Source organism: Puma concolor, chromosome A3 (genome assembly GCF_028749965.1).
Source record: "Puma concolor isolate L17-30 chromosome A3, mPumCon1.1.hap2, whole genome shotgun sequence".
Taxonomy (NCBI): domain Eukaryota; kingdom Metazoa; phylum Chordata; class Mammalia; order Carnivora; family Felidae; genus Puma; species Puma concolor.
In genome coordinates, this window is record NC_141669.1 from 7,332,494 (window position 1) to 7,359,605 (window position 27,112).

Sequence of the window (27,112 nt, forward strand, 5' to 3'; positions counted from 1 at the left end):
CCTTTTACGCTGGTTCTTCGAAACGCTGAAGTAGGTGCTATGAAAACACAATTATGTAAAGTACTGATTTTGAAGCATTGAGCCAGAAGTGAATGGATGATTGGAAATGGCAGATAAACAAGCTTGCACAAGACCATAACATTTTACATCTGCGTTGAATTTAGAATATTGGTCACTACGAGTGATCTGCAGGGAACATTAGAGTTTTAAACCAGAAATGGCTCCGCTTTCAGCACCAGTTGTGCAGGAGCAGGTCCTGTGGATTTAAAGAGAGGAAGCAAGTTTGCAGGCGGGTTCCCCGTGCTGCCTCTGTGTCGTCACCGTTTATTCCATCTCCAGGAGAGAGGAGACGAGTCCCTCGTGCACTTGGACTTGCGGTGGTGTGCGTCCATGGGCAGCACAAGGAAGGAGGGTATGGTTGCAGCCAGCACTGAACCTGGAAGAGACAAAGAAGAAATAATAATAGTGGTAGCACTTATTATGTACCAGGCCCCGTTTTACATACTTTATGAACTCCTTGATTATTCAGGAAGTACATATTATTACACATATATCCTGTGAAGTACATATTATTACTACCCTGATTTTACAGATGAGGAAACTGAGGCACAGAGCTATTAGGCAACTTGCCTGGCACTCTCACTCTGACCATAGTCCAGCATGGCCAAGGTAGCCTTAGTTTGGAGCGAGACAAATGTGGGACCCCGCCACGCAGGGAGCATTGGATGAGACGCAGGGACAGGAAGTGGAAGTAGGTCATCGAGGCAGCGAAGAAGCTCCGGACCGGTTACCAAAACTGAGAGGTGGCCCTGTGGTGGAGATGGCACCCGAAACCGGAAGGCAGAGGATAGGGGGTCTGACGGGAGGATGATCTGGGCTGGAAGTGCCCGTGTGGGTCGTGTGTCCTGGCACGAAGCATAGGCTGGCCAGCCAGAGTGGCCTTCCTGAGAGATGGATCTTTATGAAAAGGCAGGTTAGTCTGTTTCTCCGATTGGGCAGGGTTGTGATCACATATTTTTATTTTTAATTTAAAAAAATTTTAAATTTGAGTACAGTTGACCTACGGTGTGACATTAGTGTCAGGTATACAGCGTGGTGATTCGGCACGTCTGTCCATTTCGCGGTGCTCACCGCAAGCGTAGCCGCCGTCCGTCACCATACAGCACTATTACATTTTTTCTTAACGTTTATTTTTGAGAGCTTGAGCGGGGGAGGGGCAGAGAGAGGGAGACACAGAATCCGAAACAGGTTCCAGGCTCCGAGCTGTCAGCACAGAGCCCGACGCAGGGCTCGAACTCATGGACCATGAGGCCATGACCTGAGCCGAAGTCAGAGGCCCAACCGACTGAGCCATCCGGGTGCCCCGTTACAGCACTATTAAAATATCACTGGCTGTAGTCCCTATGCTGTACGTTTCTTCCTGTGACTTATTCATTCCGTGACTGGAGGGTTGTGGTAATTTATTTAGAGGACTGGGGACAAGAGGACACATCCTGTTTTTCCAGTCCGCACTCCGGACCCCAGCTAATTTGCCAGAGGTGTGGTGGAGGAACTGAACTTGAGCAAAATCAAGGAGATACTTACAAAGTAGATGTTCCTACCACCTTAGGAGCCCTGTTTGTCTCAAGTTTTTAGTTTCAGAACTAGCCTGTGCTCAAGGTTGATGGGTTTTTCATCTTTTGTTGTTGTTGTTAACGTTTATTTATTTTTGAGAGAGAGAGAGAACACAAGCAGGGGAGGGGCAGAGAGGGAGGGAGACAGAATCCGAGCTGTCAGCACAGAGCCCAGCATGGGACTCGAACCCACGAACCTCAGGTCATGATCTCACGGTTCGTGGGTTCGAGCCCCGTGTCAGGCTCTGAGCTGTCAGAGCCTGCTTTAGATTCTGTGTCTCTGTGCCCCTCCCCTACTTGTTCTCTCTGTCTCTCACTCAAAAGTAAATAAATAAACCTCAAAAAAATAATTGATTTGAAAATCTGTATAATTCGTTAATTAGTAATTTCAAATTTAACTGCTAAAAAATTGTTCATGGTTAGTTTTCTTTTTTTTAATTTTTTTTTTTTTTTCCAACGTTTATTTATTTTTAGGACAGAGAGAGACAGAGCATGAACGGGGGAGGGGCAGAGAGAGAGGGAGACACAGAATCGGAAACAGGCTCCAGGCTCTGAGCCATCAGCCCAGGGCCTGACGCGGGGCTCGAACTCCCGGACCGCGAGATCGTGACCTGGCTGAAGTCGGACGCTTAACCGACTGCGCCACCCAGGCGCCCCTAGTTTTCTGAGCCTTGTTCAAGTGTTCCACTGAAAGGAAAAGACATTTAGCTTGGTAATTCTCAGTCTGTGTCTTTATATTTGTGTGGTTTTTCTAGAGGGACGAATGGAACTCAGTATTTTTGCATTAATCACCCCAGTGTAGTCTTGGGTAATAAAAAATTCTCTTTCTCTTTCCCTCCCTTCTTTCCACATACCCCCCGCTTCTCCCCTCTTTCCATCTCCTCTCCCTTTCTGTCTCGTCTTCCTTAATCTTCAGTATGTTCTGTGTCTTACATCCCAACTGACTGGGCTTTAACCTGATTTCTCAGAACCATTCACCACTCAAGTTATATCGATAATTTTGCTTGGTTGAGGTTACTTGTACTTTTTGCTAGTGCCTAAAATTATTTACTTGTATTTAACTCCCTACCCACGTCGTAAGCTTCTTAGAAATAGACACTGGGATCTTTTATATGGATCATGAAATATTAAAACTGGAGGAAAATTTATAGATCACTTAGTCCACTTTTCTTAGTTTTTCAATAAGGAAACAGGCCTAAGAAAAGATGTGATTTGGGAATAAGTAAACACCTACTTCATTAGGGTTTTCGTGAGGATTATTTGACATAATCTATTCAAAGTGCAGATGAATCACAGACGTTGAAATGGACACACCTTCTAGGTCTCAGGATGGAAAAGCTTTTCCTCTGAGGAGATGAAGAGTTATCCTCACGCTACTGGGAGGGAAAAAAATGTATCATTTTTGGAAATTAAAATTTTCATCTTAAAACTCTGTTAAAAATAAATAAAACAAAACCCACTTGGAATATGCACATTTCTACGTTTTCTGAAAGGAGGTGCCAGGAAGTTCATGGATATGATTCTTGCTTTTCCGTATAGTGTTTTCTAATTTTGGTTACCATAAATGCTTCTTGCAGAGGATATTGCTTCCTGGGCTGAGTTTATATGCTTGGGAGTGGTGGCTAACCAGTAATTTCCTTTTGAATTTAGAAATTTGGTTTCACTTTATACTCACAGAGACACTCAAACTTCACTCCATAAAAAATAATTATTTTGAAAAATATATACCTTGTCCTTTCGAATAGCAATAGATCCCCTTATTGCCAAATGTGTAAATGACTGCAAGAGTGACAGGGCACACAATCAAGAAACTGCTGTTGTCGTAGCCAGTGTGGCTTACGTTTCCCAGAAGACTGGCTTAAGCCTTTAGCTAAGAGTGGCTTTGCCCTCATAGGCAGTGTGGGAAGGATTGCCTGCAACTGTTAGAGCCACGTTTATATCTGCTGGTGATTCGGGTTTTCAGCCTGAAATATCATGTTCTCACTATTGTATCAAATCTAGACTGTTCTCTGCGCCCCCTAAGTTTTTATAATTTGAGACTTAATAAATATTTTGTAAATTAAGAAGCAAAATGAGGGGCTCCTGGGTGGCTCACTCGGTTAAGGGTCTAACTTAAGGCTCAGGTCATGATCTCACGGTTCGTGGGTTCGAGCCCCATGTCCGACTCTGTGCTGACAGCTCAGAGCCCGGAGCCTGCTTCAGATTCTGTGTCTCCCTCTCTCTCTTCCCCATCCCCCACTCGCTTCTGTCTCTCTCTCAAAAAATAAACGTTAAAAAAATTTTTTTTTTAAATTTTTTTTTTTTTCAACGTTTATTTATTTTTGGGACCGAGAGAGACAGAGCATGAACGGGGGAGGGGCAGAGAGAGAGGGAGACACAGAATCGGAAACAGGCTCCAGGCTCTGAGCCATCAGCCCAGAGCCCGACGCGGGGCTCGAACTCACGGACCGTGAGATCGTGACCTGGCTGAAGTCGGACGCTTAACCGACTGCGCCACCCAGGCGCCCTAAAAAAATTTTTTTAAAAGAAGCGAAATGAGTTAATGTTTACTTGCATGTTTTACTTTTACTCTGAGACTAATGTTTGCTCATCCTATCAGTTACCATGAGAGGCGTATTTAAATCTAAAACCATGATGACCACCTTTTCTTTCATGTTCTATCAGTTTTTGCTTCAAGTATTTTGGAGCTCAGGTACTAGGTGCATAACAACTAGGATATTTTGCCTTGATGAATTGACTCTTTTCACTATGTAACGTCCTTCCTCCCAGCCCTCCCACCCCTGATAAGAATTGCTTTCATATCTACCTTGTTCAGTGTTAATATAGCCAGTTCAATTTTTTAAAAAAAATTATTTGCCTAATATATCTTAAACAAATTTTTTAACCTCTCTACATCTTTATTTTTAAAGTGGCTTCTGGGGCACCTGGGTGGCTCAGTCAGTTAAGCACCCGACTTCGGCTCAGGTCACGATCTTGCGTGGTTTGTGGGTTTGAGCCCTGTGTCAGTCTCTGCGCTGACAGCTTGGAGCCTGGAGCCTGCTTTGGATTCTGTCTCTCTACCCCTGCCCTGCTCACGCTCTGTCTCTCTCTCTCTCTCAGAAATAAATATTAAAAACAAACAAACAAACAAACAAACAAATAAATAAATAAAGTGGCTTCCTGGGGAGTGCCTGGATGGGTCACTTGGTTGGGCATCCAGCTCTTTATCCAGGCTCAGGTCATGATCACACAGTTGTGGGATTGAGCCCTACATCTGGCTCCGTGCTGAGCTCGGAGCCTGGTTAGGAGTCTCCCCCTCCCTCTTCCGCTGCCCCTCCCCTGCTTGTGCGCTCTCTCTCTCTCTCTCTCCCATACACGCTCATGCCTGCTGGCGCTTTAAAAAAAAAAAAATTAAAGTGGCTTCCCGGTAGACAGTATGTGGTGGTCTTGATTTTTTTTTTTATGTAGTCTGATATTCTCTGCCTTATAATTACATGTTTTAAAATAATTCTACGTTTAGACCGTTGACATTTAATGTAATTATAAATACGATTGGGCTTACATCTACCACCTTGCTGTTATTTGTCCCAGCTAGTTTTTATTTTTTTCCTTGTTCTCCTGCCTTCTTTGAATTGACTTTTTTTTTTTTTTTTTATCATTCTATTCGCCACCATCAGTGTATTAACTGTAGCTCTGTGGGCTTTGCATGTGTGAGATTGTTCTAGAACTCCTAATATTCATCTTCAGCTTCTCACAGTCCACCTCATGGGTTGTACTTCCCTGCTCCCATTCTCTGGTGTCCAGCGTACTTTTTTATTTTAAGTTTATTTATTTATTTCGAGAGAGAGCGAGCGCTGGAGGGGCAGAGAGAGAGAGAGGGAGAGAGAGGATCCCAAGCAGGCTCTGCGCTGTCAGCACAGTAGCCCGATGCAGGGCTCGATCCCATGAACCGTGACCTGAGCCAAAACCAAGAGTTGGTTGCTTAACCAGCTGAGACCCCCCAGGCGCCCCCGTGTTTTCATTTCCTGTGCGTGTATGCCCAGAAATGGAATTGACAGATCGTATGGTAGTTATAGTTTTAGTTTTTCGAGGAACCTCCATACTGTTTTTCTTAGTGGCTGCACCAAATTACATTCCCACCAACAGTGCACAAGTGTTCCCTTTTCTTCCACAATCTCGCCAACGTTTGTTACCTTGTCTTTTTGATAGTAACCACTCTAACAGGCGTGAGGTGACATCTCCTTGTGGTTTTAGTTTGTATTTCCCTGATGATTAGTGATGTTGAGCACCTGTTCATGTACCTGGTGTTCACTGGTATATCTTCTGTGGAAAAATGTCTGTTCAGTTCCTCTGCTCCTTTTTTAATCAGATTTTTTTGTTTATGCTATGAAGGTATGTGAGTTCCTTATATTTTTTTGGATATTAACCCCTCATCAGATACAGGATTTGCAAATATTTTTTCCCCATTCCATAGCTTGCCTTTTCACTTTGTTGGTGGTTCCCTTTGTTGTGTAGAAGCTTCTTAGTTTACTGTGGTCCTACTTGTTTATTTTTGCACCTTTTTTTTTTTTTGGAGGGGGGTTGTCAACCCCAAAAAGTCATTGCCAAGATTGAAGTCAAAGAGCTTACCCCTTATGTTTTCTTCTAGGAGTTTCATGATTTCAGGTCTAAGTCTTTCATCCATTTTGAGTTGAGTTTTGTGTATGATGTTAAATAGTGGTCCAGTTTCCTTCTTTTGCATGTGGCTTTCCAATTTTCCCAGCACCATTTATTGAAGACACTGTCCTTTCCCCATAGATGTTCTTGGCTCCTTTGTTGTAAATTAATTGACCGTATATGCACGGGTTTATTTCTGGGCCCTCTATTCTGCTCCTTTGATCTGTGTGTCTGTCTTTATGCCAATACCATAATGTTTTGATTACTATAGTTTTGTTACATAGTTTGAAATCAGAACGTGTGATGCCTTCAGCTTTGTTCTTATTTCTAAAGATTGTTTTTGCCTATTTGGGATCTTGTGTGGTTCCATACAAATTTTAGGATTTTTTTTTCTATTTCAGTGAAAAATGACATTGGAATTTTGATACGAATTGCATTAAATCTGTAGATTGCTTTGGGTATATGGACATTTTGACGGTAGTAATCCTTCTACCCCACTTGCACAGCATATCTTTCCATTTACTTGTGTCTTCACTTTCTTTCATCAGTGTCTTATAGTTTTCAGTGTACAGAACTCGTTTCTTTCTGATAGTTTTCTGTTAGTGTATAGAAACACAACTGTTTTTCATGTATTGATTTTGTATCCTGCAATTTACTGAATTTCTTTACTCGTTCTAATAGTTTTTTGGTGGAAGCTTTAGGGTTTTCTATATATAGTACCATGTCATCTGCAAATAGAGATGGCTTTACTTCTTCCTTTCTGATCTGATGCAATTTCTTTCTTTTTCCTGCCTAATTGTTTTAGCCAGGACTTCTAATATAATGTGAAATAAAAGTGGTGAGAGCGGGCATCCTTGTCTTGTTCCTGATCTCAGAGGAAAAGGTTTTAGCTTTTCATCGTTGAGTATGCTGTTAGCTGTGGGTTTGTCACATATAGGCCTGCCTGATTTCTGATTCTTGTCTTTTCTATTCTTTATGTAATGTGTCTTTTTTCCTCTAGCTGCTTTTTAAGATTTTCTTTTTATCACTTTTTTTCATCAGTTGGATTACGATGTGCCTTGGCGTGGTTTTCTTTATGTTTCTTATGCTTGAGGTTCATTGACCTTAGATCTGTGGGTGTATAGTTTGCATCAAATTTGGAAATTTTTCCTTCATTATTTCTTTACATATTTTTTTCTGCCCTCCCCTTGATTTTTTTCTTGGATGCCAATTCCGTGTTAGACCACTTAATATTGTCCACAGCTCACTAAGGCTTCTGGCTCTTGGTCTATTTGTTTGTTTGGTTTTTATATCTTCTTTCCCAGTGTGTTTGTTTTGGATATGGTCATGTCTTCAAATTCCCTGATCTTTACTTCTTGAATGTCTAATCTGCTGTTAAACCCAATGAGTGTGGCTCTGATTTCAGAACCTTCTTATTTTCATTTCTAGAAATTTCACTTTAGTTTTATTTTTTCCATTTCCCTTGTTATGCTTGTTTTCTTTTACGTCCTTGAGTATATCGCCAGTATTTATAATAGCTATTTTAAGGTTCTTGTCTACTTATTCTATTGTCTCTGTTATTGCTGGGTCTGTTTCTATTGATTGGTCTGTCTCTTCATTATGTGTCATATTTTCCTTCTTTTCATGCCTGGTAACTGTTGACTGGATGCAGACATTGTGAATTTTATGTTGTTGAATACTGGATCTTTGTTTTGGTGTATAATTAGGTAATTTAGAGATCAGTTTGATCCTTTAGAAGCTTGTTTTTAAGCTTTTTCATTGCTGGTCTAAGGCCTTTATTCTGGGACTAACCTAACCCTGCTACTGTGGTATACTCCCTCAGAAAGTTCTATCCAATACCCCCAGTATTATGAAGTCTTTCTACTGCAGCTGGTGTCTTGTATGAGCTCTGGGAATTATTTGGATTCATTGGAAAAAATCCAGTGATTTCTCCCCCCACACCTCCCCATCCCCGCCCCACCGGCCTTGGGTTTTTCCTCACACATGCATGAATCAGCACTCAGCCAAAGACTTGAGAGGACCTCTTTGCAGATCTCCAGAGTTCTCTCTGTGTGTGGTTTTATCCTCGCTGGTACTCTGCCTGCAAATTATAGCCACCTCAGCTTTCGGGAGCACCAGTCTCTGTCTCCTCAACTCAGCAAGACCACAGGGCTCTGTCTCACTCCCCACTCCCTGCACCGCAGCTTGGAGACCGCCTCCAGGCAGTGAACTGGGCCTTTCACTTCTCTTCTTTCAGGGATTATAGTCCTATGCTTCCTGTGTCCATTGTCTGAAACTGTTATTTCATGGATTTTTCTACTTCCGTGTTTATGGTGGAAAGTCAATTCCCATTGTATTTAATCCTTGGTGAGTGGAAATGGAAGTATGACAGATACTAATTTGTAGACATTTACAAGTAGACTCAGTAGTCAAATGTGTTTTATATGAGCATTACCTAAAAAAATTCTTACTTGAATGCCTAAAGTCTCTCACTGCTCATTCATTCTTGGATTTTTAAACAAAATTATAATTTCTATTCATGAATGTTATGACTAGTATGATCTTTGTTTAAAAATTTTCACCCAGCTGGACTGTGTTATTGGAAGGTCATGGTTATAGGCTTTTGTTTACACAAAATACTTGCCCTAGAAATAATCTCTTTTGTTGACTGTTTTTAAGTTACTCTTGAGTGAGGGGACGGGGTAAGATAGAGGAGTAATTTCTTAGAGATTTTGGTGGAAAGTGTAAACATAAAAATAATATGAGATTATGTCTTGGTAGCAATAACCATTGTACTTTGCCTTTTTTGCTCCTATTGAGAACATTTTTTTGGAAAACTTTTTATTTTGGAAGAATTTTAGATTTACAGAAAAGTTGCAAAAACAAAAACAGTACAAAGAACACCCATGTATCCTCAACTGCTGTTAACATTTTATCCCACTTGTTTTATCATTTGTGCTGTTCTCACTGTCTGTCTAGCTACCTATCTATGCAATTTTATATCTGAATCATTGAGGGTAAGTTATATCTATCATGGCCCATTAGCCCTAAATATTTTAGTGTATATTTTCTAAGAAGAGAGATCTTCTTTTACATAACTACAATTTAGTTAACTCTTCATTTTTCTAAGAACTGAACCAGACACTATGTCACAGTTTATTTATTTGTTTTTATTTTTTATTTGTTTTTAATTTTTTTAATGTTTATTTATATTAAAGAGAGACAGAGTGTGAGCAGGGGAAGGGTAGAGAGACAGAGACAGAATGTGAAGCAAGCTGCAGGCTCCAAGCTGTCAGCACAGAGCCCGACGCGGGGCTCGAACTCGTAAGCAGTGAGATCATGACCTGAGCCGAAGTCTGATGTTTCACTGGCTGAGCCACCCAGGCACCCCACTAGTTCTTTATTTAAAAAAAAATTTTTTTAATGTTTATTTATTTGTTTATTTTTGAGCAAGAGAGAGCAAGCATGAAAGGGGGAGGGGCAGAGAGTGAGGTTGAGAGAGAGAATCCCAAGCGGGCTCCGTGCTGTCAGCACAGAACCTGATGTGGGGCTCAATCCCACAGCGTGATCACGACCTGAGCCAAAATCAAGAAACGCTTAACCAACTAAGCCACCCAAGCACCCTGTACTTAGCTAGTTCTTGTACTAGTTCTTTATTGATGGGAGTTTTGCATTTGGTGCTAAAAGGCTAAAGAAGGCAGCTAGGTAATGAAAAAAACAAAGCGAACAAAACTAGAAACAATCTAAATGTCAACAGGAAAATGGATAAAAAGTGACAGTCACACACTGGTATATTAAACAGCTACAGCCACAAGCAACATGAATGAATGTAAAAAACATTCTATTGAGTATCAAAGGCAAGATTCAGAAAACTACACATAGTGCGATGCCATTTGCACTAAGTTAAAAAGAAGGTAAAATAAATATATTTATTTAAGTATGTTTATGTGTATGATATTATTTTTTTAAAAAGTAAGTTTGAGGGGCGCCTGGGTGGCTCAGTCAGTTAGGCGTCTGACTTCGGCTCAGGTCATGATCTCGCGGTCTGTGGGTTCGAGCCCTGCATCGGGCTCTGTGCTGACATCTCAGAGCCTGGAGCCTGCTTCGGATTCTGTGTCTCCCTCTCTCTCTGCCCCTCCCCCACTCGTTCTGTCTCTCTCTCTCTCTCTCTCAAAAATAAATAAAGCTTAAAAAAAATTTAAAAAAAAAGTAAGTTTGTGATGAGCAACTTCAGGATACTAGTTATGCCTCTAGAGGGAGGGGAGGCAGTGGAAGGGGGGGGAGGGCAGGAATATACTGGTAGGTACAACGGTGTTGGGGATTTTCTAGTTCTTAAGTCAGGTAGTGGATTCATGGGTGTTCTTTTTATTATCAGGCTTCAAGATTACAAATGTGTTACATGTATTCTTTTGTATTTTTCAGACTTTAAAGGCAGCTAGAGGGTTGTCCAAATAGAATTTCTCAAACAGGAATAAAAGGCAATATGGGATACATGGGTTTGTTTGTATGTGTCCTGCATCCCCGACTATTCTTTGAGCCATATTTAATGCTTCTATTATTTTTTATCCACAAGACCTAATATAATTCCGTATACATGGTAAGGATTCAGTCTTTGTTTATTGATTAAATGATTTGAAATAGCTAAAGCCAGAATACGTTTAAATACTTTATTTTCAGGGGATTTCAAATTGATCTGTTGGGGAGTTTTTTCCACCCAAGTAGGAAACTTTCAGATGTATTTATTACATAAAATATGAGGAGGCCATTAAATAGTGGCATTTGGTGAAAAAAAAAAAAAAGAAAGCATTCTACTGATGTTTTAGCAATAAGTGTATGACGGACGTAACTCTGATGTATAAACAAGGACATCGAAAATGCCAGTTATGGGTGTGTCAGTATCACTCATGAAAACCAGTGCGTGAGATAAATAATCTTACCAGTTAATTCGTACTATTCACCAATATACTGAAACCAATAATGAATTACTTTGGTCAGAAAAGACATGTGTGAGGCTACACTGAGGACCCTTCTTTTTGGAAAGTCATCCTTCATATTTGCCGTGTGAAACTAGTGACTTACGTGGATTATCTGTGATTTAGTTTGATCCTCGGCCAGTACCCCCGGGACCCAGCATGCTTGGCCCAGGTCTGCCCTCATCGCTAGTTCCCGGGAGAAGAGAAATGGTGCCCAGGTTTTCCACGTTGGGTGTAAGGTCAGTCTGCTGTAGAAATAATCACATAACCCTTCCAGAATCAAACTGAAATAATTTTGGGATCCTCTACTTTTCAGAATACTGGCTTTTTAACCTTCTTTAGTACACATATGTGAGATTTGAACATTAGCTGCTTTGCAACAATCAGGAGAATATTTGGAGAACAGACACATCTTCAGAAGGAGGACTCCAACAGGTTTTCCCCTGCTCTCATCCTGGGCCCATAACAGATTGCTATTTTTCCATTGAATTGGCGAGTCCTCATTGGTTATCAGTTCATAAATTTGTATTTGTTCATAAGGCCTGTCTTTGTGCAAGTTGACGACCTATTTCTAAAATAGTCTCATCCCCCAGACCAAGACCCTGTTTCACATAAAGTAAATGTGTTCACCACAAACTTCCAGACTAGACTTTGAACAGAAAAAAGTCTTTTACGTTACTACATGGTAGATTTACAACCACTTAGCAGACTAAAAATGCAAAGTGAACCGTTTTGTGAATCATATTACCCGTGGAAATCATTTTAGCCTTCCTCCTTCAACGATATGTTCCTGTGTTTGTCATTACTTCTGACATTACTTTTATTTCTTATTAGTGTTTCTCTGTAATGGAAAGTCTTGTTTTAAGTTTGGATTAACAGGTGCATGTAGCATTAGCTTTTTCTTGGCTGAATCTTTGCTTCAAAACAACCATAATAAGTAAGGGTGAGGCACTGTACTCTTTTTTTTTTTTTTTAAATAGCTAAGCAGGAAGTTCACCTCTGACAGGGTATTGTAATCAGGTTTATCACCAGAGCCTGCTGTTGGGTAACAGAAACTCTAGCTTGTCCTTACCTGTCTGGAGGCATTGCTTCATGAAGGAAAATAAACTCACTGGAATATTTGTGAAATTTAATAAAATGCTTTCCCAAGCACTTTGTTTTTAGTGCATGCTAGAAGAATTTCTAATAGCTTTGTGGCCTTTTAAAAAACATATTAACCTTGCGATTGATCTCTTATTCTTGTAATTAAGTGAATTTGTATCCCTCTGGAAGCCCTATGTAGCACAATTGCTATACCTTTGAGATGCATCTTCAGCCACATCTGGCAATACGTCGCATTCCCTCTCTCCTGTCGCCTCCTTTTTCAAGAAAAAGGGGGCAGGTTTGGGATGTCTTCAGATGACTGTTTATTTAATTGACGGACATCTTTTCTTCATTGTACGCTTTGCCTTTGCTCACAAAAGTGCATTCACTGTTCCATAGTATGTTGAAACTTTTCAATGGAAATGGCTTTTGGTTAACAAAGGAAGCATTTTCCTTCGTCCTTCCACGTCTTAGCTTTCTCCAGTAAGTCTTGGCTCCTTCGGCAGCTGTACCTCCACCAGCAACGACAAAAGGTGCGATTGTTCTAGGAGATGGCGTTGGAGATAATGCCAGTGTTTTGTGTGTGGGCTGCCGGGACTGTTTCTTCTTCTGTGTTTGGTTTTGTTTTGTTTTTGTTATTCTAGACAGTTGAGCACACCTTAAAAACAAACCACCACTCCCGAAAAGAGCTTTAAAGACCCTTAAACCTTCATCCTAGGTGACCTCTTTTTCTCCATTAAGTTGTTCCGTTGGCCTTTAAGTGGGCCCCTGTGTCCCCATAATGACAAATCTGGCAGAACTCAAACCAGGGGGAACAGAATCCAGAACCCAGAGACCGTCGATGTGGTTTGTTTTCTTTCTCCGAGCCGGAGACTTGGAGCACCTGACTCTTCCTGCCGTCACCCTCCCTGAAGAGCAAAGCTCAGAAGAGGTTAAGGTGTGCGAGTTAAGTTTTAGTGTTTCACACCGTCTCCTTTTGCTGAGTTGTGATTCCCAACTCCAGGTAGATAGGCTTTTCCTCGTATTTATTTAATAAATTTAGAGATAACCTCCTCCTCCTTTTTCTGCTTCTGCCTCTTCTGCTGTATGTTTGACTTACGTTTCTGGAGCACAGTGCTGATTCAAAGCATTGTTTACTTCTAGAAAAAGTCTCTCAGTTCTCCCGGTGGAATAAGCTAAACTGTAGTCTCTTCCAGGGACACCCTCTCGATGCAGAGCCCCAAATAATCAGATCGCCGCTTGAACTGGAGCTGGGCCTAGACCTACCTGTCTCTGTTATACTGTTTATTCTGCAGAGGACTTGGAGACAGTAGGGTGGTCCATCTTTTCTGCACTGCTTTTCCTTATTTTTCTAGATGTTAAACCCACAGACCGGTTTCTACACAGAGAGTATGTCATACCCATGTTATTCTGCCGTGCTCCTTGACAGTGTTTCTAAATCCTCTCAAGAATTAGGCATTTCGTCATCCCTCGCTAGACTCAGCAAGAAGGGATAAGGAGGAAACTGGAAATTCGTTCTGAAGTACATCTCCAGTATTTTGAATGTTGATCAGCAACATTCTGATCTTCTCTCTGACTGAATGAGTAGAAAGAAAAGATGTAATGCGAGTTCAGCCAGACCCACTGAGTGGCACTTTGCCAAGATGATTCATCCTGCCTCCGAGCTGTCTTAACACCCTTTGTGAGACTAGGTCCCCGTTGGTTGGAGGAGGGGAAGGACCGCCCAGAGCTGTCACACACTCCTGGAGCGGCTCCAGATGCAGGCGTTCGGGTCTTCCAGCTTCCCCCTAGCTCCGCGCACCCCCTCGCTCTGTAGGCCACAGGTAGCTCTCGGGATTGCTTGTGCAATCTTTGTTAGAAGAATCTGGCGGGTTTCAGTGCAGCCAAAGGGCTCAGGGGAGTGTAAGAAGAACAGGTGTTCTCGGTTTCCCTCACTCCCACTCCTTCCAGAGTCACTGCTGCCACACAGCGTGGACCGAGGCCAGCGGAGGCTTTCTTTTGTTCCTGACCTCCCACGATATCCTGACCGGCCCTGGGATTCGTGGGCACACTGCTCTTTTCAAGCTCGTGGGGGAACGGCATCCGAGGCACTCTTCCAGGCTGCAGGAAGGATCAGGGTGGAAAACCACTGCATTTTATTATTGGGGGGGGGGGTGCCTAAGAATATCCTGGCGAACTTGTGCAAAGTACAGATTCTTTGGGGTGCCTGGCTGGCTCAGTTGGTGGAGCGTCGTGACTCTTGATCTTGGGGTTGTAGGTTCAAGTTTCATGTTGGGTGCAGATTACTAAAAAATAAAATCTTGACAAAAGGTAATAAAATAAAGCACAAGATTCTTTGGATGTCAGAGATTCATTAAGTCTTCTGTGGGCTGAGGACAGTGGGATGGGAACAAACAGGTTTCACTGTGGTCTCATTCTCTAAAACAGTGCCGTGGAGCCGGGCTTCCAGCCTTCCGCCTAAGGTTCTTTGCTGAGCGAGCCGCGCAGGCCCCGCCAACTGCCCTTAGTTGCAGTGGGAGCAGACGGCTGTAGGGGGAGGCTAGTCCATGGCCCAGCCCTGCAGGGACTTCGTGTGTCTTGTGTGTCTTTAGAGGCAAAGGGGAGCATTCGGATCCTTTTGATGGCGTCCTCTGGGACAGGAATGGCGTGCGGTGGCCACGTTCAGTTCTAATCTTCCCTCGTTTGAGACGCTAAGAAGACCGTCCCTTTCCGTATTCTACTAGAACCGTTACGTGATCATTTTTAGATAGAGATTCTGCTACCGTATTTTCTTTTTGCTCTGTAAATTTTGTCTTCAGGGAAAGGCAGACCCATACCTTAGTGTTACACATCTAATAATTACAGCTTCATAAACTCACCCATATAGGGTTCTATTGTTAAGGTATCTTATTGTTAAGGTATTTTAAAATAAAGGTAGGAAATAGCAAGTAGTAATAGATTTTGAATGTAGATTTTATATATATTGATTTTTTTAATCTTCAACTTTCTAATTCTAATTATGACCTCTCTAATATGTTGTGGTTTTTTTTTTTTTTTCCTTTAGACAGATGTTATTTAGGTTCCTTTTTTATACTTCTTAAAAATTGTAGGGGCATCTGGGTGGCTGAGTTGGTTAAGCATCTGACTTTTAATTTCGGCTCAGGTCATGAATTCACAGTTCGGGAGATCGAACCCTGTGTTGGGCTCCGCATTAATAATGTGGAACCTGCTTGGGATTCTCTCTCTCTCTCTCTCTCTCTCTCTGCCCCTCCCTCACTTGTGCTCTGTCTCTTGCTCTCAAAATAAATAAATAAATGTTAAAAAATACTTCAAAATTATAAACAAAATACAATTATGGCAACAATAACTTAAAACTTACCATTTAAACCATTTTTAAGTGTGCAGTTCAGCGGAATGAAGTACACTCACCACCACCATCCCTGTCTCCGGACCTTTCTCATCTTTACAAGCTGAAACTCTGCCCCCATTAAACTCCAGCTCCCCACTGCACCCTGCCCCCCAGCCCCAATTAGGGTGGGTAGAGAGCCACTGTTCTATACTCTGCCTCTCTGGATTTGACTCTTCTAGTACTGCACGGAAGTGAAGTAATACAGTATTTGTCTTTCTATGTTTGACTTATTTCACATGGGAGAATGTTTTTAAGGTATATCCAAGTGGTAGTGTGTGTCAGAGATGAAAATTTCTTTAAAAAAAATTTTTTTTTTTTGGGGCGCCTGGGTGTTGCAGTTGGTTAAGCGTCCGACTTCAACCAGGTCACGATCTCACGGTCCGTGAGTTCGAGCCCCGCGTCAGGCTCTGGGCTGATGGCTCAGAGCCTGGAGCCTGTTTCCGATTCTGTGTCTCCCTCTCTCTCTGCCCCTCGCCCGTTCATGCTCTGTCTCTCTCTGTCCCAAAAAAATAAATAAACGTTGAAAAAAAAAATCTTTAAAAAAAAAAATTTTTTTTTAATGTTTCTATTATTTTTGAGACAGAGAGACAGAGCGTGAGCAGGGGAGGGGCAGAGAGAGAGGGAGACACAGAATCTGAAACCGGCTCCAGGCTCTGAGCTGTCAGCACAGAGCCCGACGCAGGGCTCAAACTCATAGACCGTGAGATCATGACCTAAGCCGAAGGCGGACACTTAACCGACTGAGCCAACCAGGTGCCCCTTAATTTTTTAACGTGTATTCATTTTTGAGAGACAGACACAGCGTGAGTGGGGGAGGGGTAGAGAGAGAAGGAGACAGAGACTCTGAAGCAGGCTCCAGGCTCCGAGCTGTCATCACAGAGCCCCACGTGGGGCTCGAACTCACGGATGGTGAGGTCATGACCAGAGCCGAAGTCAGACTCTTAACCGACTGAGCCACCCAGGCGTCCTGCTTTTTAAGGCTAAATAATATTACATTTTGTTTATCCATTCATCCTTGGACGTTTGAGTTGTTTTCACCTTTGGCTGTAGTGAATAATGCTGCTGTGAATGTTAGTGGCGAATATCTGTTAGAGTCCCTGCTTTCAGTTCTTTTGAGACATCTACACAGAAACGCAATTGCCGTTATCATATGGTAATTCTATATGTAATTTTTTAGACTACTGTAATATGTTTGTGAATATTTATTTTTTTCTTATGAAAGAAATATATTCAGAATGATTAAAAGAAATGTAGAAAACAAATGTATAAAGAAGGCGATAAAAATCACCCACAATCCAATTTCTCATGGATGCCATTAACATTTATATTTTAGTTGTCTTATTTAATGTGCACTAACATATTTGCAAAATTAGGATTGAAGACTACATACAAATTTCTTTTTCAGTTTTCACTGAGTATTCACTCAGTTTCACTCAGTATTGCACTGTGAATATTTTCCTAAGTCATGGAACAGCCTATGAAAAAAGCTTTTAAAAAGCCTTTTTAATAGCTGCTTAATATGTATGCATGGAACGTATATCTAACATAGATGTCCATTAATAAGGAAATGTTGGATTCACAGGGGAATACTTTCCAATGACTTAAATTGATGTTTTCAAAGGCTATCTCATGACATTAGAAAATACACACAAAATATAACGTTAGGTGAAAATTTAGGAGACAAAACTTATACAGCTAATTCGGTTTGTACAAAGGTTCTCAGACAGATGGGAGCTTAGCCTGAGAGCAAGGTAAACCATTAGATTTTAGTAGAGGAGTGACATGTCAGATTTCATTTTGAAATATCACTCTTGCTGCTAGTTTCAAAGAGATAAAGGCGGATATGGAGATACCGTTTGGTTGGGAGCCCAGACTGGGGTGACGGAGGCTGAGAGGAGGGTAGTGGTTATGGAAGGGATGGGGACGAGCAGCCTTCCAGACCCAGCCTTGAGGCAAAGAGTCTGTGTGCACGTGGTGTGTAAGAAGTGGAACTGTCAAGGACGAGTTCCAAATGTTGGGTTTTTGTGGCTTGGTAAGGGATACCAACGGGGGACTAAAAGTAGGGGTATGGAAGAGAAATAACTCAGTTTGGAGCGTGTACATTTGACTCAGTGGAAAGATACTCAAGCGGAGTTGTCAAAGACGCTGTCGAATTGAAATCCCGGTGTTATAAATGTGAATATGCCCCAAAGGGCTGAGAGAAAAGTCCTCCAACATCCTAACAGTGGCTTTCCCTAAGTTATAAGCATTTTTTATTGTCTTTATTATAGTATTTTATATTTCATAACTTTTCTGTAATGAGCATGTATTATTTTTATAATCAAATTTAAGTGTTACTAGAATACATCCATGACATTATTTATAGTAGTGTAAAAATTAGAAACAACCTATGTGTGTAACAGTTGTAGAAGATTGGTAAACATTAAGTGGAAGGATACTGAAAACCGTCTAGCCGCCTTTTGAAAAAAGCTTTTCAGTGTTAGTCAAAAAGGAAAAGTCTGTTTAAAAATAAATGAAAAACTTGAAAGTGAAGTCTGCCCTATGGAATGGAGATTAGGAGAATCTAGAATCAATTGTAAACTATAAATCCGTAGATTTGCATTATTAATAATTATTTTACCCCCTGTTCATAGGTGAAAGAACGGTAGCCTATTTGTCACCAGATATTTAGTTTGACCTACCAGCTTTTAGCGTGGACATTTGAAAATATATTAGATCTTCTTAGCTTCCCAGATTGCTTTTCATTAAGGACCTTACAGTCCTGAACTTATCGTACATGATACTAGTCATGAATTTATCATACATCAAATTGGTTTTTTGAGATGATTTTTTTTCTAAGGGGAACATTCACTGCTCTGGTGTTTATTTTGTTTGCAGATAAAAATGCTTAATTATACATCCTGCCTGCATTATTTAAAAGGATTAGAATTGCCATAAATCTTGTCGGTAATGTTAAAATTGTCTTAACTTGAAAAGATACTTCAAATCTTGTGCAAAATGAAGCAACTGTTCTAAATGAAGTAATTTTATAAAGAAAAAAGACCAGTTCATCTCGAAGGTCAATGAGATTTGATTTCCTTTTTTTTCTTTTAAATTCACAGATTAGAATACAATGTACAATATTTCGGTGTACAAGTAGAATCACTCTATCTCAACATTTGAAAAAAACGGAAAAGGCAACACTGCTACAGGGAGCGACAGCATTACTCGCACCTCTGTAACTCCACCCTTGTGTTCACTCTAGTCGTTCCCCCCGCCCCCACTCCAGAGTGATCACTGTCCTGACTTCTCACTCCGTAGAAGCTTGGTGCCGAGTTGCTGGGTTCTGTACTTTATATGCATGGATCGTTCTCTACTGCACCTGGCTTCTTTCTTTTAACGTGATGTCTTGAAGATTCATCCATGTCGTTGCAGGCAGAGCATTCATTTCCTTGCTGCAAAGTGCTCCTTTATGAGACTATATCAAAATTTACTTATCGTTAATGGTATTTGGGTAGTTTCCAGCTTAGGGCTTTTGAAAATAGCGTTATTAAGAATGTTCTGGCACGTGTCTTTATGTGGACATCATGTACATTTCTGTTGGGGATATGTAGCTAGGAGTGGAGTTGCTTCACCAAAGAATGTGCACATGTTCAACTTTAACACTGCCAACCAGGTTGCCAAAATGTTTGTCTTTAGGCCCTATTTTAACAGGGTCCTACCATATCAGAAATGTTAGTTTCTCTGAAATTCCATAAGACTTAAAAAAAAAAATCTTACTTGAGTTACTTGATAACTTTCTATTTTTATACTGTGGTTATTTTCACACACCTTTCTGGGTTATAAACTCCTTGAAGCCATTGTTTTATTCATCTTTACCTTTCCCAAAGTACCTCGCATAGACTCTAGATTTAACATTTTTTATGTGAATGGATGAGTCAATGAGGCAAAATTATATGTAGTATTAATTTCAAAGATGTTTATAAATGGCAAAAATAAAAATAGCATACCAATTAAACTACGGGGGTGATCTGAAAGTGAACAGCATGCATTTCTTAATAATAGCTCATAGATTTTCCTGAATTCTATAAGAGAATCTTGCATGCAGTTATATGGGAGAAGTTGAGTTGTGCATTTTTACCTATTAGACTTAAGCCTTGGTATTACCGCCCACGCAGAAGCATGTGAACATAGTGAAACAGTAAGCTAAACTTGGTGGCCATGAATTTGAAGGTGAATGAGAGGGTGTGGTGAGGAGGTGTGGGAGGGAGATCGTGCAGCAGAGCAGACACGATGGCTCTGTAACTCCGGTTTGGGTCACAGCTTTGTCCCTTCCCCCAGGTTCTTCTGTGACTGGCAAGAAGTAAGGATTTCTCTCTGTCATGGGGAAGGCCAGTAGGAGTTTTATGAGCCAAATGGAATTTTAGTGGCCTTTTTATTTAGCGTTATTACTGTTTTATTTTATTTTTTTTTTTAATTTTTTTTTTTTCAACGTTTATTTATTTTTGGGACAGAGAGAGACAGAGCATGAATGGGGGAGGGGCAGAGAGAGAGGGAGACACAGAATCAGAAGCAGGCTCCAGGCTCTGAGCCATCAGCCCAGAGCCTGACGCGGGGCTCGAACTCACGGACCGTGAGATCGTGACCTGGCTGAAGTCGGACGCTTAACCGACTGCGCCACCCAGGCGCCCCAACGTTATTACTGTTTTAAACTGCTAAGAGGATAGTAAGGATTTATGGGTGTTTTCCTCTTAATGCTTTTCTCCACATTCCAAATTTTATTCAGTGAATACGTATTACTTTTAAAATCAGAAAATATTTTCTAAAAGTAATTTATGTTGCAAAAGTTGCTACCTTGATTATCTTTTATTTCAGTCTTGGCCTACCTATGAGGATATCTATAAAAAGATGATTGAAATTGCCAAATTCTTAGATCTGCCACGTTTTCCAGACATAACTGAAGACTGCTATCTTCATCCAAACATCTTGTGTATGAAATACTTGATGGAAGTCAATCTCCCTGGTAAGTGTGTGGGGTATGTGGTGAGGAAGCTGTTATCGAATTGTAGAATTATAATGAACAAAATACGGAATCCTCTCAAATCACTGACTATTAGAGCCACCTGACAGCGTCCATAGTAACATGAAGCTTAATTTCACAATCCTTTCTTAAAGTATTTCAGGCCACATAACAAGGTTAAAAGGACATTGTTCAGAAATTAAAGAGTTCTGTTTTGATACGAGGGATATGCTTGGTTTTACAGTAAGTTTGCTGAGTGCGATTAAAGTAACAAACGTTTCAATATGTGTTATTAATGACCTAGGTGCCCCCCTCCCGGAAAAAAAAAGACAGTGCTTTGTCATTTACGTGAAGCATGATTATTACACAATGAATTCTAATTTAAAAAACCCCAGAAGCTCACCTATGGTAATGTTTTTAGTGTTTGGTAACATGATGCTATTTCCAGTCCCTAAAACAAACGGAGATCAGTCTGGTAGGATCCCAGTGAACTCTCTGAGGCAATGAAACACAAATGTGGAGACAGCCCCGGTAGGCCTTGTTCACAATATACCGAGACACAGGGAGCTCGATGGAATCTGCCAATGGAATCCATTCCTGAATTTCTTGCTAAACTAGAAATGTGAGAAATTCAGGACTTATGTTCTTAAGAGAAAATACAAACATGGTGTGCCTATCCTATTGCTTGAGCAATATAAAAAATGTGATTGAATATAGTTTTTAAATGGGGAAGGAAAATGCATATGTTCATGAACAAAGCAATATTCAAAATTGTGTAGTGTAATTTTCACGGTAAAAATAAATATAAATATGTCATAACATAATATATGCACAAATGTTACACCAGGTAATAAATAGAAGGAATACAGGGGCTTACCAAAATGTAACTGACACAGGTCGGCTCATGGCAAGCGTCTGGTTCATGGGCTTGCTGTTGGATAGAGAGGGAAATAAAGTCAAGAGGAAATGGCGACTGAATGCATGCATCAAATTGCAATTTAATTCATTACAATTTATTATGCTCTTATAAATAATAGCTATTCTGCTTAAATTAAAGTAGAATGTTGCATATCTTATGTACTTAGGGAGTAAAGAAATTTGTTTAGTAACTTAGTGTTTTCAAAGTATGTGCACTTGTACTATCTTACTTAATCTCAGTTTATCCTCCCATAACCCATTTTACAAATGAGGAAGTGACTAATCCAGAGTCACAAAGGTAATGATCGGAAAGCCTAAATATATAGGCCCTAGCTAGGCCGTCTGGTTTCAAGTGCCACATTATTCAGCTTCGAATGATAGGTGAAGGCTAAACTGAACATATAATGTCTTTGGGAAAGCAGTACATCAAGTTCAATATGCATCAAACCTTCTAGCGTGCTAGCCAGGGTGTCAGCCAGCGAGTGAGTGTATACTCGTAGAGAAGCGCTTGGTCTTATAAGGGAGTTAGTTTCAAGTAAGTGACAAATTGCTGTAGAAACACAGACAAGAAACCTGTATGAAACGATAGAAAACTAGTGTGTGGCTGTGAGTTAGGTACCAGAATGTGTCCTATAAATAGTAGATGTCTTAGGAAGCCCAAATAGGGAAAGCTACGCCTTGCCAGGATCCTGCCATTGGTGTTTCTGTACAGATATCATTTTTGCGTTTCTTTTCTTCACAAAATGTGTGCCTCTGATTTCTAGCATCGTACCGTGTCTTAAGATGATAAAACTTGTCTTACAGAGGTACAGTTTAGCGTGGTCTAGTTAGGCAAAGAATTTATTTCACATTTTGCTGTTTTGCTCTTCAACAGATGAAATGAATGATTTAACCTGCCAAGTGGTAAAAATGACTGGAGTAGGAGAAGTGGATTTTCTGACATTTGACCCCATAGCTAACATGGCAAAAACTGTTAAATATGATGTACAAGCTGTCGCCGTTATTGTAGTCGTATTGAAACTGCTCTTTTTATTGGATGACAATTTAGAATGGTAAGTGTATATCGATTTTATGAGGAAAAAATCGTACTGTTTTTACCTAATTATCAGAGGTAAAGGATTCCATATATTATCTGCACAGAAAATAGAGCCTCTCAGTTGTGTGGAACACGGGCTAGTAGCAACAATTACTTCTTACAAGAATTTTGACTCAGCCAGTTGTCAGAGATTTAATTCTACCTTAGGAAGTTATTTGCCTTGCGTTTTCTTGCTATTTTTAGGTAGATACACATGTTCTCATTGCTTCACTGATTCTGGAGTTTAAATCATCATACACAGATCCTAAAGAATCTTGTAGCACTTTATCTGTATGCCTGTAGGCTCCTGGCGCTGTGTGTCTTCAAAGATTATTTCGGAAAGTAAAGGAATCTTGAAGTGTCACCCCTCCCGAATGCCCGTAAACGATGGCAGGGTGTGTAGGGATTTGCTTCTCCATTAAAAGTTGGCATCGGTGCCAAGTACTGTTCTACACTTTTCTTTAAGAAGAATTCAAAATGCAACTGTCTTCGAAGAAGTGATATCTCAATGAATTGACTTGCTTATTGGTGTTTCCAGGTCTTTGTCTAATACTGCTGAGAAATATAATGAAAACAACAAAGAAGGTACTTAACTTTTTATCATTCAACTTCAAAGTGATTGCAAGTGATGGATTAAAAGAAGCAATAGATGTAAGGAAGAAACTTTGAAAAATATACAAAGACACACATATACACACATGTATACAAATTGTACCTTACGCCAGAATTATTTCTTCATATAATTATCTAATTATACATCTAGGCTACTAAACTTCAGTGATTTCCTACTGTGTGTAAACACCAGCCAGCTTTTTTAGTCCCAGCTTCTCCTCACTAGACCGCGAAGATGCTGGCACTTCTGGGACTATGCCATCTGTTCTAACGCCTCAGCCTTTGCTCACACTGGTCCTTCTACCTGAAATGTGTTCCTTCCTACCCCCCTCCTCCCCCAACCCCTGGCAAAGCCACCTTTATTCTCCAAAATTCTACCTTCCCTTCACACCCGCTTGTGACCTCACCACTCCCCAAATCAGAACTTACCACTCCTGCCAAACCGCTCCCGAACAAACTTCTGTTGGAGGTTTCGCACAGTGAACTAGAGCTGGTGGACAAGGTATGTCTAGCCCTGGTAGATGGCCAGGACCTGTAAAGTGCTAAGAAAAGCTGGCAGAGAGTAAGGGCAACGTAAATGATAGAAAGATAGAGAGGTAGATTGTAAGCTCCCAGAGGGAGGGACCACGTCTTTCTTTCTTCTTTTTTTTTAAATGTATCTTTAGTGCCTAACACAGTGTCTGGCCTGGGAGCAATTCAGTGAAGTTTGGAAAATACATGAATTCTTAAATTCAATTCTAGTTTCTTAGTTCCCTCACTAGGATTTATGTTCATTGGTTTTTTTAAAAAAAATTTCAGCTTTATTATTGGGTTATAATTGACATATAAGATTGTAAGATATTTAAAGCGTGTATCATGGTGATTTGATATTTGTTGGCACTGTGAACGTATTCTCTCATCTGGTTAAGTAACACATGTATCACCTCACATTTTAATCCTCTGTGTGTGTGTGTGTGTGTGGGTGTGTGTGTGTGTGTGTGTGACAGAGAGAGAACATTTAAGTCCTATTCCCTTAACAAATTTCCATGATGCAATACAGTGTAATCAACTACACTCACCATGTTTTACATTAGATTTTCAGACCTTATTTATCTTAGAGCCAAAACTTTGTACCCTTTTACCAACCTCTCCCCATCTCCCACCCCCAGCCCCTGGAAACTACTTTTCTACTCTAAGAGTTTGACCTTTTTTTTCCCCTCCCAATATTGCACATACATTGGTGTTAGGAGCTTGGATTTAACGGTAGAAATCAGTTTGTGAGTTCTTTCCAGAATATGTGCAGAATACTTCTTTCTGTACATTGCTTCATGTCAGTTTCAACACAGAGTGGAAGGTTGAACAAAATGTCTTCTAATGTCCCTTCTCAGGCTAAAGGGCCATCATAGACTGTGTAGACATTTAGAGTAAACAGAGGGCTCTGATATATCATCTGCCCTGTGATGCTCCAGATAAATCCCTGCTGTCAGCGGGGCGAGTGTCGCCGTCCCCACTCTCTCTGCCTCCCTGCTGTCCACCGTCCCCTGCCTCCCCACATTATTGATGAGGAACTTGAGGTTTAACGAAGTTGTGGCTTATTTAAGTTCACAGAACTTTGTGTTGCATGAATCACTATAGTTTTTCCCTGTCCTTGTAGCTATTTTGGTAATTCCTGCTCCTCTGTGGCAATATGGTCTATGATGCCATATTGAATTCAGTGATGATGATACTGGCCATTTGAAAAGATTCTTAGGTACACATTGAAGGAGACTGTCTTCATAAGAAAATATATAACAAATTCAGCCTTGGGGCACCTGGATGGCTCAGTCAGAAGAGCATGCAACTCTTGATCTCAAAGTCGTGAGTTCGAGCCCCATGTTGGGTGTTAGAGACACTAAAATAATCTTCCTTTCCTTCCTTCTGATTCCCTCACTCTACAATCCTCTTTTCTGATTTACCTTTAATGTTATTTTTTTTCCCTCTGAAATCATCCCATCCCCCCATGTGGATTGAGTAAAAGAGTGAGGAGTGAATTCTTATATTCGACTACATTCAATTCTGTTGTCTCTCTAACCTCGACATCTTGAGCACACACTCATCCCAGCTCTTCAGTACAATCCCCTTTCTTACTTCTCTCTAGATTCTCTGGATTTGGATTCAGATTGGGAAGAACAGGAATAGGAACTGATGAAACTGGAAGTCCGGAGTCAACTATTACAGTGCCATTTCGCACATTTATCAGTCATTTGTTCCTTAATTCAAAAGTATTCGCAGACATATCGGAGCCTCACCGTGTGCCAGACGCTATGCTGGGTGTTGGGTTGGGAAGAAGAGTCATGATTGTAGTGACAGCTAAAATATGTCCTCTCTTCTCAAGGAGATGATAGTCAAATGTAGGAGAAACAGGTATATACAGGTTTTAGTATAATCTAGTTAGGGCCACAATATAGGTAGGAACTTAGTGACGGATTGCTCAGGAATCATGTGGGAGTACAGAGATAGTGACTCCTTAATCCCCAAAATGTTGACTCCCTAGTGTTTATTTGTGTCAATGAATGAAGACTCAAATGAACGAGGTATGTGGTTATAATGTGACTTATTTGGTTACTAATCATGGATTTCATTTCTTTCAGATAAGCCATGGTTTGATTTCAGAAAATGGTACCAAGTTATGAAGAAATCTATTGATGAGAAAAAACAAGAATGGGAGGAAGCCAGGGCAAAGTATGTTATCTCTTCTAGTTCTAGATTTACCTACTTGATTTCCAAGTCCGTTACCTTCTATTTGAAAGCTGAAGTTTCATTAGTTAGACTCATCAGCACTGTGACATTTTTTCTAGAAATACTAGCCCATATATCCTAATCAACTTTGTTTTTTGTGTTCCTGTTAACTCGACTCCAGATTTTATTTGGATTTCACCAGTGTTTCCATTAATGTCCTATTTCTAACCTGGGATCCAATCCAGAGCACCACATGGTACTCAGTTATTAACTTTTTATAATTTGCATGAGTCTCGCCTCCATTTCTAATATTCCTCCTTCTTCCCCTTTCTCGAAGTTGAACATTTTTCATCTGCTTTCCGGTATCACAAAGACTACAAATATCAGTCTGACACAGGCAGTTGGAATATTCCCCCAAATAAAGATCCCCACAAAAAGCAAAACAGAAGAAAACTGAAAGAGAAGATATTTAATTCAGTCGGTCTCGCCATTTGACTTTGAGCCCTCATTCTGATGTAGGTTCACTGCGATAGAGTGGAAAGAGCATAGCCGTAGAGACGGACAGTGCTGGGTTTGAATCCTGGTTGCATACAGACTAGTTGTGTGACCGTGGGCAAGTTACTTAATTTGTTAGCCTTGGTGCACTGAAATTTGGATTGCTTATAAATTTTCGTAGACATTATATTTTCTATAACATAGAGTACATTTCTATTGATCTCTGGTTTGAAGAGTTTTATATCGATTCTTAGAACTTTGAGTCTTTACGAGACTTTGAAGAAAAAATTAATGTCTGTGTATTGTATGTAAATTTAGAATAACCCTCATTTGATCAACTAATTTTGTATACTTTGAGAAAAATAAAGGCTCCTCAAATGAGTTAAAATGAGAATTCATTCAACTCCAGGTTCCTCATCAATGAAGTAGGGATAATAATGCCTGCTTTGTGCTCTAAGACCTAAATTTCACTTTTCACAGGTAGAATTTTTCATCTACATTTAAGAGAGCTTTTAAATAGAGAAACAGACTTGTGGAGCTGAATGAGGCCCTGTGGGGAGGAGGATCCTTGCCAGAAAGGGGAGAGGTGTAGCAGTTTCTCGAGATTCAGGTTTGACACAGTGATGGAAGAGAAGAGGTGGGGCG

At 40.6% G+C, this 27,112-nt stretch overlaps 1 protein-coding gene across 6 annotated transcripts in view; it reads left to right on the top strand.

The window, feature by feature from the left end:
• Positions 1-27,112, top strand: part of TAF1B (TATA-box binding protein associated factor, RNA polymerase I subunit B) — a 69,098-nt gene that overhangs the window by 31,575 nt on the left and 10,411 nt on the right. For all 6 annotated transcript variants that reach the window (XM_086699987.1, XM_025927343.2, XM_086699989.1 and 3 more), the window contains 4 exons: positions 20,526-20,673; positions 22,463-22,640; positions 23,202-23,248; positions 25,885-25,975. In XM_086699987.1, coding sequence (XP_086556113.1) covers positions 20,526-20,673; positions 22,463-22,640; positions 23,202-23,248; positions 25,885-25,975 — 464 coding nt within the window. The remainder of the gene's footprint in view (positions 1-20,525; positions 20,674-22,462; positions 22,641-23,201; positions 23,249-25,884; positions 25,976-27,112) is intronic.